The sequence below is a fragment of the Schistocerca gregaria genome, chromosome 3 (assembly GCF_023897955.1).
Source record: "Schistocerca gregaria isolate iqSchGreg1 chromosome 3, iqSchGreg1.2, whole genome shotgun sequence".
Taxonomy (NCBI): Eukaryota; Metazoa; Arthropoda; class Insecta; order Orthoptera; family Acrididae; genus Schistocerca; species Schistocerca gregaria.
In genome coordinates, this window is record NC_064922.1 from 143110301 (window position 1) to 143138007 (window position 27707).

Below are 27707 nucleotides of genomic sequence, written 5' to 3' on the forward strand. Positions count from 1 at the left end.
ATTGTAAGACCCAGGAAATTTATCTTCTAGCTTCTTTTTTCTATTTCCATTGTGAAGTGGATTTGTGGTTGTACTGTGTTTCATGTTACTGTGTGGCTCTTCTATCCTATTTTGTGTTTCATCAGCGAGACAAATTGTCATCCACATATTGGTACCCACATATTATTTAGTATCCTTCTTTTTTTTTACAATGTTGTTGAGTATTGTGTTTTCTATATGATCCAAGAAAATGTTGGCTAAAGTTCCACTTCTCATGGGTTGACCCTCTTGTTGCAAATAAAAGTTGTTGTTGGAAATGAAGTAATTTTGTTCTGTGATTAGCCCAAGAATGGATGAGATTCCATTTATTTGTAAGTCTGCGAAATTATCGCTTTTTAACGATTGTTACATAATGTTCATAGTTTCTTCTGTGGGTATGTACGTGGACGTAACGGCAAAAGATAACGGTTTTGCTGTTGAGGGGTTGTTGGTGTTCTTAATTTTCTCTATTATGTATCCTGTGTTTCTGAGGCTTCCGTTGTTTGTGTACCTGTATGTTTTCTGTAATGTGTGCGTGTGTCTCCCTAGTACCTAAGAAGGGGCTTTTCTGAAGTCCGCCACTGATCTGACTGGAATAAGAGGTATGTGGGTCTTTGGAGGGCTTGTTAAGAGTGGAAATTTAAAAAAAAAAGATTTTGTCATTCTTTTTATGTGATTCTGTGTGAGGGTGTGTGTGATGCTTCTGAAGAGTCTTCAGGTTACACTGGTACCTTTTTGTAGGGTCAATGGTTAGCTTTGTTATTTTGTTCTCTTCTCATGAATGTTTTTGTTTTCTCGCTGTATTCTGTCTCCATTATTAAGACTCTAGTTCCCTTTGTCTTCTTTGGTGATGATACTGTTTTAGTTTCTTGTGTATACAGTTTATTGTTTTCTCGTCACATGTCTTTGTTTCTGTATTTATGGATAGTTTGTCCTTTCTGATCATTTGTTTCATTTCCTCTGTTACTAGTTTTCTTGTTAGACCTGGATTGAAGTCTGTGTGTTAGTTTTTTCATGTCACCCTATAGTGTACTCAGTCTCAGTAATAAGATTTTCTATCGTCCTATGCGTTATGTGGGTGTTCACATTGTATTTCGAGCGCTTCTCATGTAACTGCTGTTCTCGTTTTGTGACTTAGCCCACACCTACTACAGTAGTACAAGTTTATATGCCAACTAGCTCTGCAGATGACGAAGAAATTGAAGAAATGTATGATCAAATAAAAGAAATTATTCAGATAATGAAGGGTGACGAAAATTTAATAGTCACGGGTGACTGGAATTCGGTAGTAGGAAAAGGGAGACAAGGAAACGTAGTAGGTGAATATGGAATGGGGCAAAGAAATGAAAGAGGAAGCCGCCTGGTAGAATTTTGCACAGAACACAACTTTATCGTAGGTAACACTTGGTTCAAGAATCATAAAAGAAGGCTGTATACATGGAAGAAGCCTGGAGATACTGACAGGTTTCAGATAGATTATATAATGGTACGACAGAGATTTAGGAACCAGGTTTTAAATTGTAAGACATTTACAGGGGCAGATGTGGACTCTGACCACAATCTGTTGGTTATGACCTGTAGATTAAAAGTGAAGAAACTGCAAAAAGGTGGGAATTTAAAGAGATGGGACCTGGATACTAAAAGAACCAGAGGTTGTACGGATTTTCAAGGAGAGCATAAGGGAGCAATTGACAGGAATGGGGGAAAGAAATACAATAGAAGAAGAATGGGTAACTTTGAGGCATGAAGTAGTGAAGGCAGCAGAGGATCAGGTAGGTAAAAAGACAAGGGCCATTAGAAAGCCTTGGGTAACAGAAGAAATATTGAATTTAATTGATGAAAGGAGAAAATATAAAAATGCACTAAATGAAGCAGGCAAAAAGGAATACAAACGTCTCAAAAATGAGATCGACAGGAAGTGCAAAATGGCTAAGCAGGGATAGGCTAGAGGACAAATGTAAGGATGTAGAGGCTTATCTCACTAGGGGTAAGATAGATATTGCCTACAGGAAAATTAAAGTGACCTTTGGAGAAAAGAGGACCACTTGTATGAATATTAAGAGCTCAGATGGCAACCCAGTTCTAACCAAAGAAGGGAAAGCAGAAAGGTGGAAGAAGTATATAGAGGGTCTATACAAGGGCGATGTACTTGAGGACAATATTATGGAAATGGAAGAGGATGTAGATGAAGATAAAATGGGAGATACGATACTGCGTGAAGAGTTTCAGAGCACTTAAAGACCTGAGACGAAACAAGGCCCCTGGAGTAGACAACATTCCATTGGAACTACTGACGGCCTTGGGAGAGCCAGTCCTGACAAAACTCTACCATCTGGTGAGCAAGATGTATGAGACAGGCGAAATACCCTCAGACTTCAAGGAGAATATAATAATTCCAATCCCAAAGAAAGCAGTTGTTGACAGATGTGAAAATTACCGAACTATCAGTTTAATAAGTCTCAGCTGCAAAATACTAACGCGAGTTCTTTACAGACGAATGGAAAAACTAGTAGAAGCCGACCTCGGGGAAGATCATTTTGGATTCCGTAGAAATGTTGGAACTCGTGAGGCAATACTGACCCTACGACTTATCTTAGAAGCTAGATTAAGGAAGGGCAAACCTACATTTCTAGCATTTGTAGACTTAGAGAAAGCTTTTGACAATGTTGCCTGGAATACTCTCTTTCAAATTCTGAAGGTGGCAGGGGTAAAATACAGGGAGCCAAAGGCTATTTACAATTTGTACAGAAACCAAATGGCAGTTATAAGAGTCGAGGGACATGAAAGGGAAGCAGTGGTTGGGAAGGGAGTGAGACAGGGCTGCAGTCTATCCCCGATGTTATTCAATCTGTATATTGAGCAAGCAGTGAAGGAAACAAAAGAAAAATTCGGAGTAGGTATTAAAGTCCATGGAGAAGAAATAAAAAGTTTGAAGTTCGCCTATGACATCGTAATTCTGTCAGAGACAGCAAATGACTTGGAAGAGCAGTTGAACGGAATGGATAGTGTCTTGAAAGGAGGATATAAGATGACCATCAACAAAAGCAAAACGAGGATAATGGAATGTAGTCGAATTAAGTCGGGGGATGCTGAGGGAATTAGATTAGGAAGTGAGACACTTAAAGTAGTGATGGAGTTTTGCTATTTGGGGAGCAAAATAACTGATGATGGTCGAAGTAGAGAGGATATAAAATGCAGACTGGCAATGGCCAGGAGAGCGTTTCTGAAGAAGAGAAGTTTGTTAACATCGAGTATAGATTTAAGTGTCATGGAGTCATTTCTGAATGGAAGAGTTTTGTCATGGATGCCTCGCCCAAGGCTATCAGTAACTCTAACGGAATGTTGTCTACTCCCGGGGCCTTGTATGGAGTGTAGCCATGTATGGAAGTGAATCATGGACGTTAAATAGTTTGGACAAGAAGAGAATAGAAGCTTTCGAAATGTGGTGCTACAGAAGAATGCTGAAGATTTGATGGGTAGATCACATAACTAATGAGGAAGTATTGAATCGGATTGGGGAGAAGAGAAGTTTGTGGCACAACTTGACCAGAAGAAGGGATCGGTTGGTAGGACATGTTCTGAGGCATCAAGGGATCACCAATTTAGTTCTGGAGGGCAGCGTGGAGGGTAAAAATCGTAGAGGGAGACCAAGAGATGACTACACTAAGCAGATTCAGAAGGATGTAGGTTGCAGTAGGTACCGGGAGATGAAGAAGCTTGCACAGGATAGAGTAGCATGGAGAGCTGCATCAAACCAGTTTCAGGACTGAAGACGACAACAATAACATCAGTAAAATTACTGAAGCGTTCATGGAATCTGTGTTGTGTGTGTGTCTTAACTCCAGAGCTGTTTTCGTTCATAAGTTTAATTTCTGTTCGTGTTTCTGCTATTTCTTTCGCAATATCGATTTGTGTGTCGTGTGGTCATACAATATTGAGGAGCTGGTGATTTGCTTTGCTAGTTCATAGTGTAATTTCTACAGGCTGACATTCAATTCTTGTTATTGTGGCTATAGGGAGCAAATTTCATATTTAAGGCAAGCTCTTTCAGCTGTTCTGTTAGAATGTTGTGGTGCAGCTGACATGTTCTTTACATTAATTTTAATATAATTAGGAATGATGTTGAACGAGCAGATTTTGATGTACTGGAGGTTCATGTTTTTTTAATGTAGTTTCACTGTCGTTTTCTGAAGATTGTTGAAGAGCTTTACCGGGAATGCCTGGTGTGGCGTAAAAACAATGATTTTATTTTGAAACTCTTCCATTGGTCCGTGGTTTGCACGAAAACAAGAATACGGGTTTGTGCGTCCGCCTTGATATAAAACGGCTTTCTTATTTATCTATTCATTCCCAAACTAGTTTCAACTTTCAGCGACAATATCGCCATCGTCAGTAGGTTCTTCCATTCTAAAACACGTAATTTATAAAGTAAATAAGGCATTATGAAACTATTCACAGAAAACAGTATTTGTACCCAAGCAGTACACATGTAATAATGCTTTACAATGTTTATAAGCGCTATATTTTTGCATGTTTTAGAATCAAAGAACCCACTGATGATGGTGATATTGTCTCTGAAACTAGTCTGGCAATAAATAAATAAAAAAAGTGTTTTGCGTCAAGGTAGACTAACAATCCCATATTATTAAATTATTTCGAAAAAACAGAATATCTGCTTTTAATAATCACCAAAAGCGGAACGCGTCCAAATGGTTCATGCGAATAAGAACACATTCACATTTAAAAGTACTTTCCAAAGGAATATTTTCACTGTAAACTTGATTTACAGATATGAACTGCCTTTTGCTACCAAAGTGAATGTGGTTGTATTGTAAATATGTTAAGCGCGAAACATGTTTTACGTTAATTCTGGAAAACTGCATTAAGCAGACGTGTTCGTCTTTGCATGTCGTCTCCTCAAATGGTCCAATAATTATCAGCATATGTTATTTGGGTGACATAATGTTATCTCTACTACAGTAATTTATTTATTTTTGTATATTTCACGTGTTACTGTCTATTTCTTGTTCTTTTTATGTCTGCATGGAACATGGGTGTTTCAAACCACCCGAAACAAAATGGATGTTAGAACTCAATTATTCATATTTGTGGATCAAGTGTAGACTTTAATTCTCTGAATGTCTAAACTCCCATAATGGCGCTCGCCATTATGGCGCTCGCGAGCGATTCAGTTCACCTGGGTGAGAAGAGCATTACGACGTCTCGACTGTGCTGGAGATTTTTGAGGCGGCCAGCTTAGGTGACTCAGCCTGCAGCGCAGCCCGGAGCCCTCCGCCACCCCCACCGCCGCCCCCGCCGCTGACGCCAGCAGGTGTCTGGGGCCCGGCGCAGGAATGCGGCGCGGCCTTGCCTGGCGCCAGCTGCGCCTCCGCTCGTGGGAATTGTGGCCAGGTGAGCCGCCGCGGGCAGTACGGCCTCCACTCTGCACCAGGAATGCGGCCCTTGGACCCTTCTCCGTGCTCCCTACTCCCTGCCTCCGACGCCGAAAGCTTACAGGTGGCCCCCGTCTGGTTTGAGATGCGCTGTCCTCGCACAGATATGCGGGGCTGCCAGAACGGATCTCCTTGTCTGGAGGGCGAGCTGTTGTGGCACCATTGGTGCTTCAGGGTGCCCTACAAACTAGATGTCAGACCTTTTTTTTCAGAATTAACAGAACGCGGAAATACTACGTATTGCGACAAAGGCAATGACACATCTTGAATAGAAGAAACTGAAGCCTACACCCAAAATTACAAAGGCAGAACATGTGTTACTTTTTACCGTATGCGTTATTATGCTGTTATATGATTGCGATTAAACTTCGGTGAATGCTCTTGCACACGCACACGGTATTGTTGTGGTCTTCAGTCCTGAGACTGGTTTGAAGCAGCTCTCCATGCTACTCTATCCTGTGCAAGCTGCTTCATCTCCCAGTACCTACTGCAGTCCACATCCTTCTGAACCTGCTTAGTGTATTCCTCTCTTGGTCTCCTTCTACGATTTTTACCCTCTACGCTGCCCTCCAATACTAAATTGGTGATCCCTTGATGCCTCACAACATATCCTACCAAACGATCCCTTCTTCTAGTCAAGTTGTGCCACAAACTTCCTCATTAGTTATGTGATCTACCCATCTAATCTTCACCATTCTGCTGTAGCATCACATTTCAAAAGCTTCTATTCTCTTCTTGTCCAAACTATTTATCGTCCATGTTTCACTTCCATACATGGCTAACTCCATACAAATACATTCAGAAACGACTTTCTGACACTTAAATCTATACTCGACGTTAACAAATTTCTCTTCTTCAGAAACACATTCCTTGCCATTTTATATTCTCTCTACTTCGACCATCATCAGTTATTTTGCTCCCCAAATAGCAAAACTCATTTCCTACTTTAAGTGTGTAATTCCCTCAGCATCGCCCGAGTTAATTCGGCTACATTCCATTATTCTCGTTTTGCTTTTGTTGACGTTCGTCTTACATCCTCCTTTCAAGACACTGTCCATTCTTTTCAACTGCTCTTCAAAGTCCAAGAATTACAATGTCATCGGCGAACCTTAAAGTTTTTATTTTTTCTCAATGAATTTTAATATCTACTCCGAATTTTTCTTTTGTTTCCTTCTCTGCTTGATCAATATACAGATTGAATAACATCGGGGACAGGTTACACCCTGTCTCACTCCATTCCCAACCACTGCTTCCCTTTCATGTCCCTCGAATCTTAAAACTGCCATCTAGCTTCTGTACAAATTGTAAATAGCCTTTCGCTCCCTGTATTTTACCCCTGTCACCTTCAGAATTTGAAAGATAGTATTCCTGTCAACATTGTCAAAAGCTTTCTGTGAGTCTACTAATGCTAGAAACGTAGGTTTTCCTTTTCTTAATCTAGTTTCTAAGATAAGCCGTAGGGTCAGTATTGCCTCATGTGTTCCAACATTTCTACAGAGGCCTTCGAATTAGTAATAAGATACGAGACTGGTTTGATAAGTCTGGTAAACTGCCACGAAAGGTAGGAACATTTCTGCTGCACCTTCGTGTTTGGTGTGCTTCATTATTCCAAGGACCATATAAATAATTTTAGCAACGCACAGCGTACAATGTTCATTGTTAACAACCGTCTGAACTCGTCAGTGCGTCGACTGCAACTGAAAATGCGTACAACCGCGTTTCGTGCTGTTACTAAACATTTCCGTGTGAGTAGTTAGACTGACGCATAAATCAAAACAGAACCGGATGTACTTTACGAGGAATCTGCGCCATCGTTAAAGACTATTTACTTTTGGATTAATGAATTTAAACGCGGTTGGACGAGCACCAAAAACGAAACGCGCTGCGGCCGTCCAGTTGAGGTGACCACAAACGAAACCATTGACAAAACGCGGCCTATAATAATGAAAAACAGCCGCATAAAATTTCGTGAGAGTACTGAGACTAGGTATCTCAACTGAGCGAGTGCGTAGTGTCCTGCACTGACAGCTGGCTGTGAAGAAGCCGCGTGCGAGGTTGTTGCCGCGATTTGTCACTGCCAGCCAAAAGCGCATCCGGCACAACATTTCAACACAATATCTTGCGATATGTAATTGCAATCGGGAAGACTTTTGCGCCAGTTTGCTGATGAAATCTGGGTCTATCATTACACACCAGAGTCAAAACGGCAGTCAAACAATTGACAAAGTCTTATGAAAGTGCGACGATTCAGGCAAAGGCAATTTTGTCAGCTGGTAACGTGATGGACACTGTTTTTGGGATTTCCAAGATATAATCCTAATAGATTACCTCGTAAAACGCCGAACGATAACTGGATCCTATTGTTCGTTGTTGGACCGTTTGACACTTTAGCATTGTCTGGCGTCCCCGCACTCCAACATCATGCTCATATTGTCGACTCCGTAGAGCTGCTACTGCCACAGCTCCCGCAGTGGAGTTAGACACGATGCGCGATGACGTAGATCCCCGCTGGAGAACGGGAGACAGGAATGCGAACTCGTACGATGGATGCTTCTTCTTATTTAAGATTATATGATTCATTGCCCGGATATGCAGTAGTTGTTAAATCTTATCTCATCTGCATCGTACACACCACCAGTTGTAGGAAACATTGTAATTATCAGTCTTCTCGTACGTTGTTGGCTCGTTGCTATGGAGTTATTGAACCTGTATGAAGCGACATCCACCGATACTCTTTTATCACGCCTGAGTGAACCTACGCCGTAATGTTTAAAAAATGTACAAAAGTTCTCTTTTCAATTAATGAAGTAGGTATTTTGATAATCAGATTAAATTGTCAGTGCTGAACAGTCGTTAGTTAACTATCATTGATTAAATCACTTAATAATGTAGTCCACGCTTGTTATTTCACTTGGAACGAACAGTTTATTGTTCCTTGGCCACTAAATACTTTATAACTTTCGCACCACACGAACACGCATTTGGTAAAGTCAGTTCTATTAAAATTAAGTTTCTTGACAATTACGACAACTTGATAATTCAGCGTAATTGTATTATCTTCGTGAAGTCGTGTAATTGTGTCCTACTCGAGACTAATTGAGTGCAGTCCTTTGATATACTATCCATTCTTCTTTTAGTTCCAACTATTTGAAAGTCATGTCCAATATTCACTAGTTTCGTCAATAAAGTTCAATTGACCCGCTATGCACGGTTAAACGCGTCTATCAGTTCCTGTCTTTGCTTAGAAAATCAGTTTCCGAAGTTCGTGAATCACGTCTCGCAAGAAGCACTTCTGAACGCAAAACAATCTCGTCGCGTTCCGTACTCTCAATAACTAAGACAGAATTGTTCTCACACGTCTTTACAGAACGAGAGCCAGCAAGCGACTTCTTCTGTGAAAGAGTATTGTAGGCGCATTGAATTTCTTTGTTGCGCTTACAACTCTCTTCCACGTAAAAGTTATCTCTGACTAACATCACCCAGGACTTAGCTTTCAAGATATTAATTGCAATTATCACTTGGATATTTGTCCATTAATTAAATCTGAGGTTTCTTCCTCCTCTTTTCATAACAAAAACTCTCAGTAATGTTGTTGTTATCAAAACTTCTTGGTGTTAGCTTATCGGCAAAGATGTTGTATTTGCCAAGATAACTCTTTCCTACTTCATATTATGATATTCTATCTTAATTGACTTTAAGGGGGTCGCTGAGGTGTTATAATCGGCTGAAGAAAGACGGAGGCAGGCACATAAAAAAGAGCTCTTCCAACATGACAATGCACAATCTCACGCATCTGCGATAACTATACCGAAAGTGGACGAATTGGTTCCTCATCCTATATATTCATCAGACTTAGTTCCAAGAGAATTCTAACCACTCCCCAACTTGAAACTTTGGCTTCCTGGAAAGAAATTTTCATCAAATGAGAAAATGATAGGTGCAGTCAGCATTTTGCAGCAAAGGAGACGATGTAGAGAACTAAGGTGAATTGTTTACGAAATAAATGTTTTTTCTTTCTTTTTAATCTGACTTATCATACCATATCCCTACCACATCTAGGTGTACGATGGCGATGAGAAGTCCCGACGAGTAAAAATATTCGACAGTGACCGATATTAGTAGGGAATCCATAATTCTCCTGGTTGCTAGGGTCGTTGGTGACAGTACTGATTACGTTTCTTCCCTAAGGGCCGGAAGAGGGGATGGGGATGCAACGACACACGTAATTCTTAACGTTTACAGCTGCGATTTATAAGGCCACGGCTTCTTTGCATTTATTATGAATCTGCTTTATTTATTTTTCTGTGGCAATGTAAAGATCATTTGCAGCGGCCTTCGACGATGTAACGCTGCTCAATCACTAACAAAAGAACAACGGCTCAGAGGACAGCCCACCGCCTATCAAGGTTCTGTACAGAAATGTGTACCGTTCCCTTACTTTCAACACATTCCCTGTCATACTTTTGCTACTGCAAACGATAAAAATTACTTCACACGCCAGAAAATTCCTGGGATTCCGGCAGGTAAGCGATAGTGACAAGAAGGGAGCTGAGAGGTTAGCTGTATACCGATTCTTCTAAATGTTGTGGGCAACCGTATTATAGTGGAGCACTGCTGTCGCAACGCGATGGGATTTAGAGAGGGTTAGTAGCGGTTTGTGACTTGGCTCGGGGTATCAGTTCTTTCTCCTCTGGCATACCCCAATGATCATGCAAGAACGTACGTAACATAAATAAAAGGCACGAGACTTTTTAAACTGTAATTGCACCCTTTATTCCTAGGAAAAAATGTGATATTGACGATGTAACTGGAGTGTTTTGCTATGGGGAATCTATGGTAGATCGTGCATAACCACACGCAGCTGATGTGAGTACGGACATACCGTAACTTTTCGGACGCTATACACCTATATATGGTAATCACTCTACTCGTCAGAAACGTTACGCTGTTGGAACGTAAACTTACTGTGGCTAATGCTCCGACATATCATCAGAGGTGTGTGGGAAGTAGTCAGACCACTATTCCTGTAAAATATAACGTACGTCTAACCATAAGAGAATATGATTTGAAATGGGGAATTGTGATTTCAACGCACTGACGAGTACAGTCGACCGTAAGGAGTGACAGATTCATGCCGTAAACAGCTGCACACTTTAGCAGTGGAAGGGTTCAATTGTATCTGCTATAGTGTGAAGACAAGGACATGCAATATGGGTGTGACATAATGGACGTGCATAACGTCCTATCATCGGCCCCCCTAAGCAGATTCTCACTTCCTCTTTCTCGCATTATCGTCTGCGATGTTTCTTACAGTACATCAACCTCTATCGGTGATGTCTTTCCAATCCTTTCGAGCGTGGGAACGGTGTTGATTATCACGTAATGCTGGATGCCTGTGCTTTACAACACTTGTTTGAGAGAGTCTTGTATGGATGAAGCGCCCTCCAGAAGCACTGATTGAAAATACCTGCAGTCTGTTCTCGAATCTGATTGCTGGAAGTCCTAAATTTAAATAATTTCATAGAACTCAGGAAAATAGAAGCACCTAGAAAGCGCGAGTGTGAACATATCATAACCTTATCGGACGCTGTACACATATAACCGATAATTGCACTGCATGTCTGAATTGCGTATGTGTTTGAGTGTAAAGTTATTGTGGTTAGTGTCTTGACACGTGCGACGAAATGACATAGGGGGGGGGGGGGGGGGAAGAACATGCTACGTCTGGTCATAAGGCAAGAATAGATTCTCCGATTTTGACAGGGAAAATTGCGATTGCAACATACTCGTATGTCCAATTGTAGGGGTATGAAGATTTCAAACGGAAAATTATGTCCAGTCATAACAAGGATGTAGATTTAGGTGTGAAATTCATGTTTCCAGAGCCACAGTCGCCATTAGGAGGTATTTTCGATACTTCGCTCATTATCGAATGTCATCAGGTTAGAGCTGCAATCGTAATATTTAATTGTAATTACTCTGATAAACGTGTGGCTTGTTTCCTAGGATGATTTTTCTTATTGTGCGAGTGCAAAGCGGAGATAGCCGGTGGCCGGAACGACTGTACCTTTCTGGCTAAAGGAGTGAGCCACCAATGAACCTCCCAAACCGGTTAGTTGGGGTACGAGGGAGCAGTTCACCTAACCGCGTCACCTGTAGTCCCGTGAATAGCAAACTAATACCCAGTACGTACTGGCCAACCTTCTCGATCATATGTGCTGCAATTATTCTCCACGTTTTACATGAGAATTTGCATAGATTCAATAAGGCAACTGTTTGTCCTGGACGATTATTACTCCCCTCCTCCCATGTAAATTGATAGTGTAAGTAGGCTGTTTAGGTTTTTTTATTGGTAACGCCACATAGCGCTCTGTATGAAAAATCACTGGTTGTGCTGTGTGCAGTCTGTGGCTGTTTGGCATTGTTGTAATACTCGCCATTGTAGCGTTGGGCAGATGGATGTGAACAGCGCATAGTTGGAGTTGGAGTTGAGCCGCCAGTAGTGGTTTACGTGGGGAGAGAGATGGCGGAGTTTTGAAATTTGTAAGACGAGATGTCATGAACTGCTGTATGTATTATGACTACTAAGGTATCTCCAGCCTCTGAGCAATGGCGCCAGCTCTCCCTTTATCCCCTGCTTTAGCCAGCAGCAACACAGTATTCTGAGAAGGGATGAAAACTTTTGTCTGCGTGTTCAATCATGTTGGTTCATGCATACATTCACACAAATACAGAGTAGCCACTTGAGAGAGATGCCACCACCAGATGCTTTCTTTGGGGTGTTGAGATCAAAGGCGGGCGACATGGTATTTAGAACCACCATCTGTAAGTGGGACATTGCACCGGTTTTGACCTCCATGGGGGCGACAGGACGACGGACACACAAGCACGCAACTCAAAACAGTGGCTAATATACAGTACTTCATTCTATTCCTTGGTGTTTATAGTTATTACATCAGGGGAAGTATCGGCAAAGGGGTGCAGACATGAGCTCTAACCAAGTGGGGGAGCTGTGTCTCCCACAAATTGATTAAATAAAGCATAAGCATCCATGTATTATTATTACTGAGAGTGATTTTCAGTTGTTGTCATGAGATCCTTCCTCTCCACCACAGCTTTTTCCCACCAATTTCCAGATGGGGTGAGGAGGGGGGAAGAGTGGGAGGGGGCTGGAGGTTTTCCCAGATGGGGATGGTTTTATTATTTGGTCATTTAAATTAATTAGTCTATTAATTTGGTATCAGAAGTGCGTTTATATCAGCGTGGGAGAGGGAGGTTGGAGATTTCCCAGAGAGTAGGAGGAGGAGGTAGGGGACGGGAAACTGATGGGAGGTTTCTCAGAAGGACAGATTATCCCCAAGGGGCCATAAATCAACACTCAGGGGATCATAAATCAATTAGCATAACAATGGGTTACGGGAAGGAGAAGGGGGATAATTTGCCCCCGAGTGTATCTTTGCCCCTGAATTTATACAACCTGCACAAACAGAGTAGTGTAGATCGGAGTTTATACTGCTATTCAGTGTGTCTAGAAAGCAGACAATCTGGTTGCAGGCCCTCAACTGACCTCTTTCTAACTAACACATGGCCATCACTGGCACCGAGGCAGAACCAGCTTTCATCACAAAACACGACAGAGCGCCACCCTGCCCTCCAAAGAACTCTCGCTCGACACCACTGAAGTCCCAAATGGCGACAGTTTGGGGCAGTAGAATGCATGCTACAGAGTGTCTGGTGTCGCAGCTGTCCCTGAAGTAATTAATTTGTAACTGTATGCCAACAGTAGCTCAAATTGCTCTGCAGATGCAGTACAGTGGGCCAGAGCCACACTGAACACGATGGTCTTCCCTCTCAGTGCTCACACGTGGTCGTCCAGACCCAGTCTTCCTGCAACGGTACTTTCTAGTGGCCTTCGCTACCAGCATTTGTGCACAGTAGCTAGTGCACCTACCTGCCAATGTAGATGTAGAAACATGCCTACCAACTTGGGTTTATGGAAGTATACATAACACCTGTTGAAACATTAAGAGCACCATTATTTGTGAAAAAGGAAGTATTAGGCGTAATAATGTATATGCTAATATTATCAAAGTAGCTGCTTCCAGAATAAATTTCAATTAAATACGTAATATGTAAACACAGCACAAATCTACTACGTTAATCAATTGCATGGATGCAGTATCGGTCAAAACGAACCCATTCTACAGACAAAACGTGTTCAAACCGATAATATGAAACAAAATCGACTGCAACTTCCTGTGAACGATGACTTAATGTGTTCTAACCTTACGTGTGGAATGCTGCAATCCATGCCACTGGAAACACTTTTACATTCCAGAAGAGTAAAATATTTAAACGAATGTGTGCATATACACCACAATCCATACCACTGGAAACACTTTTACATTTCAGAGGAGTAAAGTATTCAAATGAAAGTATTCACATAAACACTGCCCTAAGTCTAAAAATATATGTATTTATACAACGCCCTATGCCATTTCACATCAAGTGGATCCATCTGTGTTTCTGTTCTAATAGAATCAGTGTATTTTTAAAAGGTTTATTGTATAAGGGTAGCAGCGTAAACTATCTGCAGATGTATGGAATATTGTAGAATCATCAGTACACTCCAGGGCACTGCACAATATGAACATGACAGATTTTTTTATTGTGTAGCATCTTTACACAAATGCTGAAAATTTATTTTAAAACGTATCTAACATCCAGTGTCACATGTGTTTTCCCTCAGATATTTTAAGAACATCACCGTTCTAGAAATACACAGTTAGCTTTGTTTTAAACAAATAGACACAATTTTCTTTGTCCTTCTCTGTTAAGTTTAATTTTCCACTATGTGTATGTGAGAGTGTCAGGTAATATATATATATATATATATATATATATATATATAGGGTGTCCCAGATATCTTGTCCACCCAAAATATCTCTGGAACAATAACAGCTACTGGAAAACGACTTTCACCGGTATCAATGTAGGGCTGGGGCCCATGAATGTACATATTTGGAAACATTCTAAACCGAAAGCGTATGTGTTTTTTAACACAAACTTATGTTTTCTTTCAATGGACCTCCTATTTTTTTTCTTCAGCAATCCATAGCATGACAAAGCACATACACAATGGCGTTGATTGCATCGCAATATTCCCATTACATCCCGAGATATTGAGTCGCGAAGTTGACGCTTGAAACACCCGACATGCGCTGCTAGCGCACGCCCTGGTAGGTGGATTGGATGAGGTAGCCCAGTTAGGTGGCCTTCCAAATCTCCGGACCTTACACCGCTGGATTATTTTCTTTGGGGAGCAGTGAAGGATGCTGTTTACCAACATGAATCAACAACACCAGAGGACATGAAGCAACGCATTATTGATGCTTGTACAGCCATCAAAGAGGAAACAGCAGCACCAAGTAGGGCATCCTTCATCCGCACAGTGACCCTATGTATGCAAGCCAATGGGCATCAATTTGAGCATGAGATGTGAACTCTATGTTTAGTATGAAGTTCTGGTATCACAGTGGAAGTTTCTGCAACGGGCCATTTTACCCAGTGATGATAAGAAACATTTGTTTGCAACAATTTGTCATTTAATGCATTAGATAAACATAACATTGATAATTATGTGATAATAAAAGTAATTGGTTAAACATGTTTACATTCATCTTCTATGTCCTACCTGTACTTCCCAATTAAAAAACATTTTTACCTAAACACAGGTAAAACTTTTAGTCCACTTGCTCGTTTCACTAAAACCGTCAACATGAATTTTACTATGACGAGTGAATGATTAACTGTCACTTGCGCTAGATCTACAGTAAAGTAAAGTTTTAACGTTGAATGGCATTACATTTTTAGTAACGGATTAACGATAAGCGAAGTTACCTTCGCGACTAACGTTGTTGTACACAGATATGTTACAGAACCGCATCACTCCCAGCCTAAGGGATAAATACCTGCTGGAATGTATGACGTCAATGCAGGATGGCAGCAGACTGTATTATTCGTTTCGGACGTCTTCATAAGTACGGAAGTTTGATTACGCATGTCAATCACATCGCGATTACGTGCAGCATGGGGTTCACGCCTGAGCCTCAGGACGTGCGCTAGGAGCGCATGTCGGGTGTTTCAAGCGTCAGCTTCGCGTCTTAATATCTCGGTATGTAACGGGAATATTGCGATGCAATCAACGCCATTGTGTATGTGCTTTGTCATGCTATGGATTGCTGAAGAAAAAATATAGGAGGTCCAAGTTTGTGTTAAAAAACACATATGCTTTCGTTTTAGAATGTGTCCAAATATGTACATCCATGGGCCCCAGCCCTACATTGATACCGGTGAAAGTCGTTTTCCACAGAACTCTAAAACTCGCTTTGCACTCGAAAATGTAAAGTGGTTTGTACAATGGAAGCTAAAACACAAAGTTTTCAAAGAAACATGCACGCACAGTGATATTGAAGTGTTTACGGGAAATATACTCTAAGCACTGACAATCGGACATCCTGGAATGTACATGACAACAATGTACAATTCCAGAGTGAAGCAACTTGATAAAAAGATTCCAAAGAAACGGTACCGAGAATATTTCGTAAATAAAAGGAAGATACTGGCATATGGCGTCAAAACAAAAACCTGTCAATCAGGTGCATAGATGGACAACATCTCCAAGAATATAATATGAATAATGTTAAAACAAGTGTAACGAACGACAGGAAACATGAAATGATTGTATTAGATTCTGGCACATTTCTCTTTTACAGAAACGTACTATTTCCAATCTGCATTTTCTCTTTGCGTGTGACATCGTCAGATCTGTTCTCTTTACAGATAGCAAAAGCCGTCTACTATTTTCAGTGTCTCATTTCCTTATCTAATTTCCATGGCATCCTTACATCTTTCGACTTCTTTCCATTACGTCTGATTTACTTTCGTCGATGTACGTCGTACAATCTCTTTTTAAGGCACTATCCTTTTTATTATACTTATCTGATACGTCCCTTGTTGTTTGCGACAGAACTGCCTCTTATCCGTTTATAAACTGTGCACGCTACATTCCCTGCGTCTGGCGAATCTTATCTGCCGACGATAAGACCCGTTACACTAACACAAGCAGCCTATTCACGCACGAGCAGAAGGACTTGCGTTTTTATCCTCACGTCCTAACCGAGCAGTTTTGTTGCCTCCGGCACGAACATTTGTGACAGTAAAAAATTTCACAGCGTGCAGTAGACGTGCTCGCCCAGCAGCCAGTGCAAGACTCGTTTCTGAAGCAAAGTGGTTCTGACAAATCTGAAGTCTCGAAGACGTACACAAACTTTCCGAGATACTGAGGCACGACTATGTTATCCACATCTAAACTGTGATCGAAGCAGGAAGAGGAGCTGAGTTTGGTCACTACAAGCTACGAGGGGAGTCCAGTAAGTAACACAACACGCCTTTTTTTTTTTTGCTGAAAGCAGGTCAGTTTTATTCATGAATCCAACAGACCATGCTGTTCGCGACTCTTTCGGCTGCAAGATCTTATTTTTGACAATAATCTCTTTCAGTGCAAAGGCCTTACGCCCCCTTACTGGAAGGGCCTGTATGCCCACTTGGTACCACCTTCCCATCATCCACATACTGCTTCCCGGGAGTGCATCCTTTGCTGGGCCAAACATATGAAAGTCGGAAGTTTCGAGATCCGGATTTTACGAGGGTCACTCCAAAAGAAATGCACACTATTTTTTCTCTTAAATACACCTTTTATTCTACATGTTTGAAAGTTTTACAGTGTGTAGATACATCCTATAGGAACAATATTTTCATTTCTCCACATAATTTCCATCCCTCTCAACTGCCTTACGCCATCTTGGAACCAGCGCCTGTATACCCGCACGGTGAAATTCTGGACCAACCTGTTGGAGCCAATGTTTGGCAGCGTGCACAAAGGAGTCATCATCTTCAAACCTTGGTCCACAAAGAGTCTTTCAGTTTCTCAAAGAGATGGTAGTCACATGGAGCCAGGTGAGAACTGTAAGGCGGCTGTTTGAGTGTTGTCCATCCGAGTTTTGTGATCACTTCCATGGTTTCTTGACTGACATGTGGCCGTGCATTGTCATGCAACAGCAAAACATCCTGCTTTGGCGATGTGGTCGAACACGACTAAGTAGAGCTTGAAGTTTCTTCATTGCGGTCACATATGCATCAGAATTTCAGGTCGTTCCACTTGGCATGATGTCCACAAGGTGGTTTTGAATTTTTTTTCTTGGGTGAATTTGCATGATGCCACTCCATTGATCGCCTCTTCGTCTCTGGTGAAAAACGATGGAGCCATGTTTCATCACCTGTCACAATTCTTCCAAGAAATTTATCTCCACCATTCTTGTACTCTTAGAAAAGTTCGCTGCATACCGTTTTTCTTGTTTCTTTGTGAGCTACTGTCAACATCCTGGGAACCCACCTGGCACAAACCTTTTTTTAACTCCAACACTTTCAGTATTCTGCAAGCACTTCCTTACTCTATCCCAAAGCAGCGTGATAATTCGTTCACTGTGATGCGTCTGTCAGCAGTCACAAATTCGTTAACTCTCTGCACATTGTCTGGAGGGTGTGCAGTACGAGGCCTGCCACTGTGAGGACAATCCTCAATATTGCCGTGCCCGCTTTCATCACGTAACCTGCTTGCCCACCGACTAACTGTGACCGACAGCAGCATCTTCATACACCTTTTTCAACCTCTTGTGGATGTTTCCCACTGTCTCGTTTTCACAGCACGGGAATTCTGTGTCAGCACGTTGCCTCTGACGAACGTCAAGTGTAGCAGCCATCCTGAAGACATGCTGTGACGGAGCCACTCACGGGCACAGGTTGAACTAAGTTTGAAAACAAGCGGGAAGGATGTATCTACACACTGAAAACTTTCACACATGCAAAATGAAAACTGTATTTTTACAAAAATAGTGTGCATTTCTTTTGGAGTGACCGTCGTAGAACAGTGCAATGAAATTTTGTGAGCTCCTCTCGGTCGTGCCGCCTTGTATGAGGCCTTGCGTTGTCACGGAGAAAGAGAAGTTCGTATTCGTTTTTGTATGCACTAACAGGCTGAAGTCGTTACTTCAATTTGCTGAGGGTAGCATAAAATCTTCCTAAGTAGATCATTGTACCATGAGGGTGGACATTAAACAGAATAGCCCCTTCTGAGCTAAAAGTCCGTCGCCAAGTCTTTACTGCCCGAGGGTGAAGCTTTGAACTTTTTCTTCGGACGAGAGGTGGTGTAGCCCCACTCCTCGGATTACCGTTTTGTTTCCGCTTCGAAGCGATGAAGCCATGCTTCGCCACATGAGACGATATTCGGCAAGAAATTGTCACTGGTAACCTCCCAGCACGCAAGCAATTTGACGGAGTTGGTCCGCCGTTGCTCTTTCTGGTCTTCTGTCAAGCGCCGAGGAACTCAGAGGGCACACACCTTTCATTACCCCCACTGGTGGACTAGTGTCAGCAGTACCAAAAGAGAAGTCCAATCAGGCAGCGAGATGTTTGCTGGTGATCCGTAGATCACGTCGAATGACAGTGTCCGCACGTTACGACGTTGCACGAGTGACAGTTGTGTGCGAACGGCCGTCACGCGGGAGATCGGACGTGTATTCGCGACCTTGTTGCGGTGATAACCAACGCCTCGCCCAACGGCTCGACGTGCTTTCGTTCACCTGATAGGTCTCCGTAGATGCTCTGCAAGCGCCTATGAATATTTGCGATGCTTTGACTATCCAACAAGAGAAACTCAGTGATAGCTCTCTGCTTGTAATGGACTTCCGTTACAGGCACCATTTTGGAGGCTACATATAGCAGCGCCACCTTTCGGAACATGAAACTATAGGGGCTGAAGCCGGAATGCTCCTAGATGTCCCATAACAAATTTCACTAGTTACTGAACGTCCGCAGTACTTCCAGATGGGGAAGGAGACAAGGCAGGAGCAGTAAAACAGCTCTAGCAGACGTCGCCGGCCTAGAGCTGTAATTAAAAGTCTGCTAGCCGGTGGCCGGTCGTTGGTGGCTGGCGCCTGTGCAGCAGCCTATGTGTACACACATATATATGTATAGTGTGCGGGCGCTAATGGGCTGCTAATTGGCTTCGCCGGCGGCGCGCATCCTGCCGCAGCCACTGGTGACGGCCGCCTCTGGCCTGGCTATTTCTTCGCACTTTACAATCTTCGCCTGTGGTTTTCCCGGCACTTTACGGTGTGCGGCAAAAGGTAATTTTGGTACCACTCCCATTTCCGTCTTTCCCTGCTGCATTCGCGAATTGTTCCTGGGAATAACGTCTGTCAGTAAACCGCCTTTCAGACGTTTGTGGGAGGAAGCAATACAGTCAGCTCAATGTCTTTCCGCGATTATAGTTATTCATTTCTGAGAACAATGATGTACAGTATGCTCCAAACTTTGGTTGAAATTAATACAGGAGGTAGAGAACATGAAAACAAATATAGCCTTTAAAGAAGAGTCGATTTTGATCCGACGAAGGTATATGCCATTTCTGGGATAACGGATGTACAGATAATGGTTTCAACGTCGTCCGCCAACAGATAACATGACGGCACAACTACCAAAGCGCCATCTGTCTCCTATTTCTTCTTTATCGTCGCCTTGTCCCACGTCTGGAGGGTCGGTGTTACTCTTCTGGATCCTTCTCCTCCATAGTACTCTACCCATTGCCTCTTACTTCTTCCATCCTTTCTCCCTTAGGTCCCCAGATATCTTATCCTTCCACCTCATTTTCGGTTTTCCTTCTCGATCCTTCAGTCTTTATATCTTCAACTCTGTTTCCGATATACTCTTGCCCTTTTCTCTGTAAGTGTCTGTAGCACCTTAGACTGCTCTCTTGTATCTTTTTCTTCACAGGTCCCACTTTCACAGCTCCTCTAACAAATTCATTTCTAATCCTCTCCTTCCTTGTTACTCCACACATCCACCTCAGCATCCTCATTTCCGCCACTTCCATCTCCCTTCCCTGGGCTACTGTGATTGGCCATGTCTCTGCCCCATACATCATAGCAGGCCTTACCACCGACTTGTACACTTTCCCTTTCAACCCAATGCTCACCTTCTTGTCACACAACACTCCACTCATTTTCCTCCAGTTGTTCCAACCGCAATTTATTCGGTGTTGTATCTCGCTTTCCAGGCCTCCGTCCCTCTGTATGTACCACCCCAGGTATTTAAATTTGCAGACCGATTTCAGCTAATCATCCTGGATCTTGCGAGACCTCATCTGCACATCCTTCAGTGCTAAATATTCTGACTTTTTCTTGCTAATTTTCATTCCTCTTTCTTCTAGTGCCTTCCTCGAATCCTCCAGCTTTTCTGCAAGTCTGTCGAAGGTCTGCTCACAAAGAACCACGTCATCCGCAAACATCATATTCCACGGCACTTCCTTCTTCACATCTTTCACCAGCACATTCATAATCGGGTCAAAGAGGTAGCGACTAAGCGCAGACCCTTGATGTAACCCTACTTTCACTGGAAATCCCTTTACCAGAGCGCCATCTGTGTCTACTCTTTAATAGGGAATGCTCACAGCCAGAAGCCTCAGTGGGATGCAGACGTGTGTAGTAAGCGTGCAAGCATACCACGGAGATACACACACTCTAGAGTCCTACAGTCAACTGATCGAGTTTGAAAGAGGTCAAATTGTGGCCTTCCGAGCGACGGGATGGTGGAAGTTGGACCTGCTGTGTCAGTTTCTCAGCGATCAGCGGTCACGTCAACATTCTCGCACCCATTGACGAGGTTCCAAACGTCCACACATCACAGACACCCACCAGGAACGTCGTATTGTAAGGGCAGCAGCGGCAGATTGTACAGCTACCACAGCACAGATAACATGCCTTGTGAGCCCAGATGTGTGAACACGGCTTCAACCCAGAACTACTGGCACGCAAGCCTCTAACCCGTCTTCTACTCTTGCCACATTATCGACGTGCACGGTTCGACTGGCGCTGTCAGAGGATGACTTGGACGATGGAATTGCCGGCCGCGGTGGTCTCGCGGCTCTAGGCGCGCAGTCCAGAACCGTGCGACTGCTACGGTCGCAGGTTCCAATCCTGCCTCGGGCATGGATGTGTGTGATGTCCTTAGGTTAGTTAGGTTTAAGTAGTTCTAAGTTCTAGGGGACTGATGACCACAGCAGTTGAGTCCTATAGTGCTCAGAGCCATTTGAACCATTTTGGTGGAATCGCTCGCTGTAGTCTGCAGCTGTGAAAGCAGAGTCTGCCTGCACACAAGTGGTGGTCGTCTGCATGTACGACATAAACCTGGAGACCACTGTCTCGCAGAGTGCATTCGTCGAAGGCATACTGGCCCTAGCCAGTCCTTACGGTCTAGGGTGCGATGAGCTACAGCTCTTGCTCACCTTTGATGTTTCTGGTGTGGACAGTTTCAAGAACAGCATTGTTAGACTAGTTTTTTGCCATTCTTGAAACTGGAAGGCGATGTATTGTTCCAAGAAGATAATGCTCGTTCACACACCGCCTGCGAAGCTCAACATGCTCTCTAAGACGTGCTGCGACTTTCGTGGTCATCACGATCTCTGGACGTCTCTCCAATCGAGCCTGTGTGGGATATGAGGAACAAAAAGTGATTTCTGTCAATCAACAACTCTTACAGGACTGCGTGAACAGGTCGAGCAGGAATGAGATAACGTATCCCAGGACAGTATTCGCCATCTGTATGATTGACTGGATGTCAGAGTCAGTGACCGCATTGCCGCCCATAAAGGCACATAGGTGTTTCAGCATGGATCGATGTCCGGTATCTCAGTTCCGCTTGTGCTCTTGATCTGTGAAACTACTCCATATGCACTGTTGCAACAATAAATCTTGAGTGGCTCAAATGGCTCTGAGCACTATGAGACTTAACATCTGAGGTCATCAGTCCCCTAGAACTTAGAACTACTTAAACCTAACTAACCCATGGACATCACACACATCCATGCCCGAGGCAGGATTCGAACCTGCGACCGTAGCAGTCACGCGGTACCAGACTGAAGCGCCTAGAACCGCTCGGCCACTCCGGCTGGCTAAATCTTGAGTGAACTGGAAACCTACAAAAGGGGGTACTAGTTTTTTTATAGCATATGGTCTCCAACGGCAATTTCTGATGGTAGGAATTATTTACATAGAAGTGAGTTTAGTATGCCAGTAACACTGCTCGAATGCGCCACGCAGCACATCGCCGTCCTCTTGTGTTCCGCAACGGTTTCATATGCCAACTGCTTCATATGACCTGGGTGGCCAGACTACAGAGCCACCTCGATTCCCGAAGATGGCTTTCGGATGATTCTTCACAGAAATGTTGCAATGTAGTACTGCCTCATCGTGATGGAAGTACATCCTTTGTGTAACATTCATAGCTGACAAAGTAGGAAGCATCAATGTATTGTGCAGCAGTCATGTTGTAACCCACTCACATCTGCATCTTCTATCCAAGAACAAATGGCTCTTGCTACAGTAGCACTAGCTGCTGGTAACACCACGACATAAATGGCTGCGTTTGGAGTGCTGCCGTCGTCAGAAAGCATGGACTACTGAAGAATAGAGTCACACTGTATTCAGCTATGAATCAAAGTTCTGCATACCCCTTATGGCCTTCGTCGCGAATATGGCGGCGACCTGAAGAGAAGTCTCGTTTTTCCATTGTTTTGGAGGGGCACAGCCGTGTTACTCATAGCGTAATTATGTCTGCAGGCATTGGGTACGACTTAATTTCACTGTTGGTAGTGGCTGGGAGAACTATTACAGCACAACTGTAGGTATCAGAATCCTGCAACCTCATGTGTCTCATCTCAAGTGTCAATATAGGAATGTCATTTTTCAACAGGACAATGCTCGTCTACGCACGAACGTATCTCTGTGAGGTGTCTCTGTCACGTTGAGGTACTTGTGCGGCCGTAAAGATCCCCAAATACATCCCTGATATAACGTATGTGGCACCACCTCTGATGTCAAATCTGTCCCAGTCTCATAATACAGGATATCAAGGATCAGTTACAACAGTTGTGCACCAACTTGCTTCAGGAGGGTACACAACAGCTATATGACACCCTTCACCACCAAATCAGGGCTCACACTGCCAAGTTGTTTGTAAATTTGACGTACCCTCTGAATCCGTGAAGTTTCATATCCTTCTCCCCTTCTGAGTGCTTCACTTTTTTCTTTTTTTTTCAGGTAGCGATTTTCCCAGTGATACACCTGTCTCGCTACCCGTACAGATCCTCGGCCAGAACCCAGATGTCGAGCCGCAGCAGAGTGCTGTAGGCTCCAGCTACAGCGCCCTTGAGCTCGCCCCGGCGGCCCCTGAAGGTCGCGCCTCGCAGCTGGCGCCAGTGCGCTGCTGGCGCGACGATCTTGCGCCAGCGACGCCGGCGGTAATTGGCTGGCGTGCCCCGCGGCGCCCAGCTGCGCCTGCCACCTCATTGCTATTCAAGGTGCGCCCAGCGGTCGCGGACGCGTCGTTAGCATGCGGGACGTCTCGGCGGTCCGCAAACATTCTCAGAGGAACGGCGCCTTATTACCTGCGGCCGGTTCACGGAATCGCCGACTTCTTCTGGGCAATTAACGTCTGCCGTGTAAGGCAGCGCAGGGGCGGACGTGTCAGATTTTGGTCAGTGCAGAAGAAGCAGCCAATGGGACACTCTCATGTCAGTGCGAGTCACCGGCCGAAGTTTCATGCCTTGTGACTGGCACCGTTTCTGCAGGTTCGAATCCTGCCTCGGGCATGGATGTGTGTGATGTCCTTAGGTTGGTTAGGTTTAAGTAGTTCCAGGGGACTGATGATCTCAGATGTTAAGTCCCATAGTGCTCAGAGCCATTTTGGCACCGTCTCAACGCGCCAGGCGGTTTATGATTTTTTAGGTTTCTGTAACTCCTTGTAGTATGACTTTGTTGTCCATCTGTATGGCTGCCTGTTATGATCCCTCTTTCTCAGGAACGGGTAGACGTATCAAGTTTATATTTACGTCACATACTTGCTACGGTCGCAGGTTCGAATCCTGCCTGGGGCATGAATATGTTAGATGTCCCTAGGTTTAAGCAGTTCTAAGTCTATGGGACTGATGATTGATGATGTTAAGTCCCATAGTGCTCAGAGCCATTAGAACCATTTAAACGTCACATACTAAGGTTACGGTCCATTGGCTGAGTAAAAGAGTTAAGCTTCCAAGTTAATGCAACAAAAAACTACAGCCATTTATATCACATGCACTAAAAAAAAAATAACGGCGCAACACGAAGGAATTATTCGAATTTGACGGAAATCGGTGGAAGTGATGTAATTGTGCAAACAAAATGTTCAAATGCCTGAGTTCATCAGTCCCCTAGAACTTAGAACTAATTAAACCTAACTAACCTAAGGACGTCACACACATCCATGCTAGATGCAGGATTCGAACCTGCGACCGTAGCGGGTGCTCAGCTCCAGACTGTAGCGCCTAGAACAGCACGACCACTCCGGCCGGCTGTGCAAACAAATAAACGATTACAATTTCAGGAAAATTGGATAATTTATTTTAGAGAAGCAGCTTGACAAACTGAGCAAGTTAATAGCGCACTGGTCCACCTCTAGCCGTTATCCGCCTTGACACAGTTGGTTACCCTCCTGAGAATAATTGCGCCAAATTCTATCCAATCGGCGCGATAGATCGCCAAAATTCCGTGATGGTTGGGGGGCGGGGGTGGGGGGGGGGGGGGGTCCGCAATGCACCAAAATAGTACATTAACGTGTGTGATTTTTGTGCCAAGTCTACATTACTTTCTCAGTGCATCTATCTTTTCTTGATTCAGGCACTCCGGGGGTAAGGATGATGATGATGTCTGATTTGGGGGGCGCTCAATTGCGCGGTTATCCGCGCCCGTACAAGCTCCCAATCTTTGCACTGTCCAGTCTCCCCACTTTCATGAATGATGATGAAATGATGAGGACAACACAAACACGCAGTCATCTCGAGGCAGGTGAAAATCACTGACCCCGCCGGGAATCGAGCTCTGGACTCCGTGCCTGGGAGGCGAGAACGTGACCGCGAGACCACGATCTGCGGTCCGGGGTACGGAGAGTGCACATTCTACCTCGTAGTTGGGAGCAGTGAGTAGTAATTTACACCACTCCCGTGTGCGTTTTGCACCTCATACCTGTAATTTGCAACGACCGAACTGACAACTGACACGCAGAAGTAGCGAGCTTTCATGAATATGAAGTATATGTATTCAAGCACAAATCTGGTGCTGAATACGAAATTAAAGTAAGCCCAGTGTAAAACATTTACTGTCAGATTGCAATGATTCGTAGTAGCTGGAATGGGCAAGAAACCTGCCGTTGAGTACTATAGTACCCACGACTAACGAAAAGACATACAATAAAAAATATCGCTTTTTCGGTATTCATATTTAATTTCTACTAGAAATAATGTCGATAATTCTAATTTAGATGTCAATTATCGATGTCTTGGAATATATCGACATAAATTTAATCGATATGTTTTGCTCATTCCTAGACTTAAATGGATTGCACCATGTCTTTGAGCCTGCATTTCTATTACAAATGTACGTAATTAAGTTTGTACGGCACTAAAGAAAAATCAAGGATTTGTCGACCTGGAAAAATCGTTCGACAATGCAAAATGGTGCAAGATGTTCGTAATTCTGAGGAAAATAGGGATAAGCTGTAGGGGGAGAGGGGTAATGTAGAATATGTACAAGAGTCAAGGGGGAATAATAAAAGTGGACGACCAAGAAAGAAGTGCTCAGATTACAAAAGGGTGTAAAACAGGGATGTAGTCTTCTTTTGCCCCTACTGTTCAATCTGTACGTCGAAAAGCAATGATGGAAATAAAAAGAGAGGCTGAGGAGTGGAATTAAAATTCAAGGCGAAAGCTGAAAGGATTGGCTGATGACATTGCTATCCTGAGTGAATATGAACAAGAATTACATGATCTGCTGAATGAAATGAACAATCTAATGAGTACAAAATATGGTTGAGAGTAAATCGATGAAAGTAATGAGAAGTAGCTGAAATGAGAACAGCGAGAAACTTAACATCAGGATTGACGGTCAAGAAGTACAGAAGGCAGCAAAATAAGCAATGACGGACAGAGCAAGGAGGACATCAAAAGCAGACTAGCAATGGCAAATATAGGCCTTAATTTGAGGAAGAAATTTCTGAGAATGTACGTCTAGAGTACAGCACTGTACGGTAGTGAAACGTGGAATGTGGGGAAAGCGGAACAGAAGAGAATCGAAGCATTCGAGTTTTGATGCTACAGACGACTACTGAAAATTAGATTGACTGATATGGGAAGGAATGTGGAGGTTTTGCGCAGAATCGGATAGGAAAGGTGTATGTGGAAAACACTGACAAGGAGAACGGACAGAATGATAGGACATCTGTTAAGACATCAGGGAATGACTTCCATGATACTAGAGGGAGCTGTAAGGGCAAAAACTGTAGGGGAACACAGAGACTGGAATACGTCCAGCGAAAAACTGAGGACGTAGGCTGCATGTGCTGGTCTGAGATGAAGAGGCTGGCACAAGAGAGGAATTCGTGGCGAGCCGCATCAAACCAGTCAGATGACTGATGACATAAAAAAAACTCAAAGCGCAAGTCCTTTCTGGCCTTTTTTACGCGATGTATGTCTGAATATTAATGAGTTTTAATTACCACGTGATCTGGGATCCATAGATTTTGAAAAACTGGACTCAGTTTAAGAGTTGGTATGCCGAAGAATACACTGACGATTCAAAACGCCTGGTTAATAATGTGTCGTTACATCTTTGGAATTCCGTACAACAGCGGTTGTGTCCATAGATTTGAGTGGCACCACATCTCGTCAACGAGCTCAAACCCACGATTCCTGCTACCCCAGGGGTTTGAAAACCGCTCATCCTCTGTGGCGGACACACATCTCGCACACAGCGGAAGCTCGGCTTAGCGGTCGCCTGTGGACGAGGTGCGTACTTAGCTTTCTAGGTGTCCCTGCCGCAGCTGTGCTAATTTGCCCGTGGCGTGAGAGTCCCTCCTGAGTCAACTCGCTCTTAGTCACGGCCGCCTTCGAAGCTACGTGCCGACTGCCTCATATTTCAACGCTTGCTGTATGCACTGTGTGAGACGACGATGTGACTGCTCTCGAACTTTGCCCAAATGCCTGCCTAGAGACACCTAATTACGAGGTAAGAGACCTCGTACCTCTGTTCT

At 43.6% G+C, this 27707-nt stretch overlaps 1 protein-coding gene across 1 annotated transcript in view; it reads left to right on the forward strand.

Moving 5' to 3' along the window:
• The first annotated feature begins 5173 nt into the window (after positions 1-5173).
• LOC126355286 (uncharacterized) overlaps positions 5174-27707 on the forward strand; it is a 51643-nt gene continuing 29109 nt past the window's right edge. The window contains exons 1-3 of the mRNA XM_050005575.1: positions 5174-5219; positions 5288-5614; positions 23687-23972. Of these exons, the coding sequence (XP_049861532.1) occupies positions 5174-5219; positions 5288-5614; positions 23687-23972 (659 nt within the window). The remainder of the gene's footprint in view (positions 5220-5287; positions 5615-23686; positions 23973-27707) is intronic.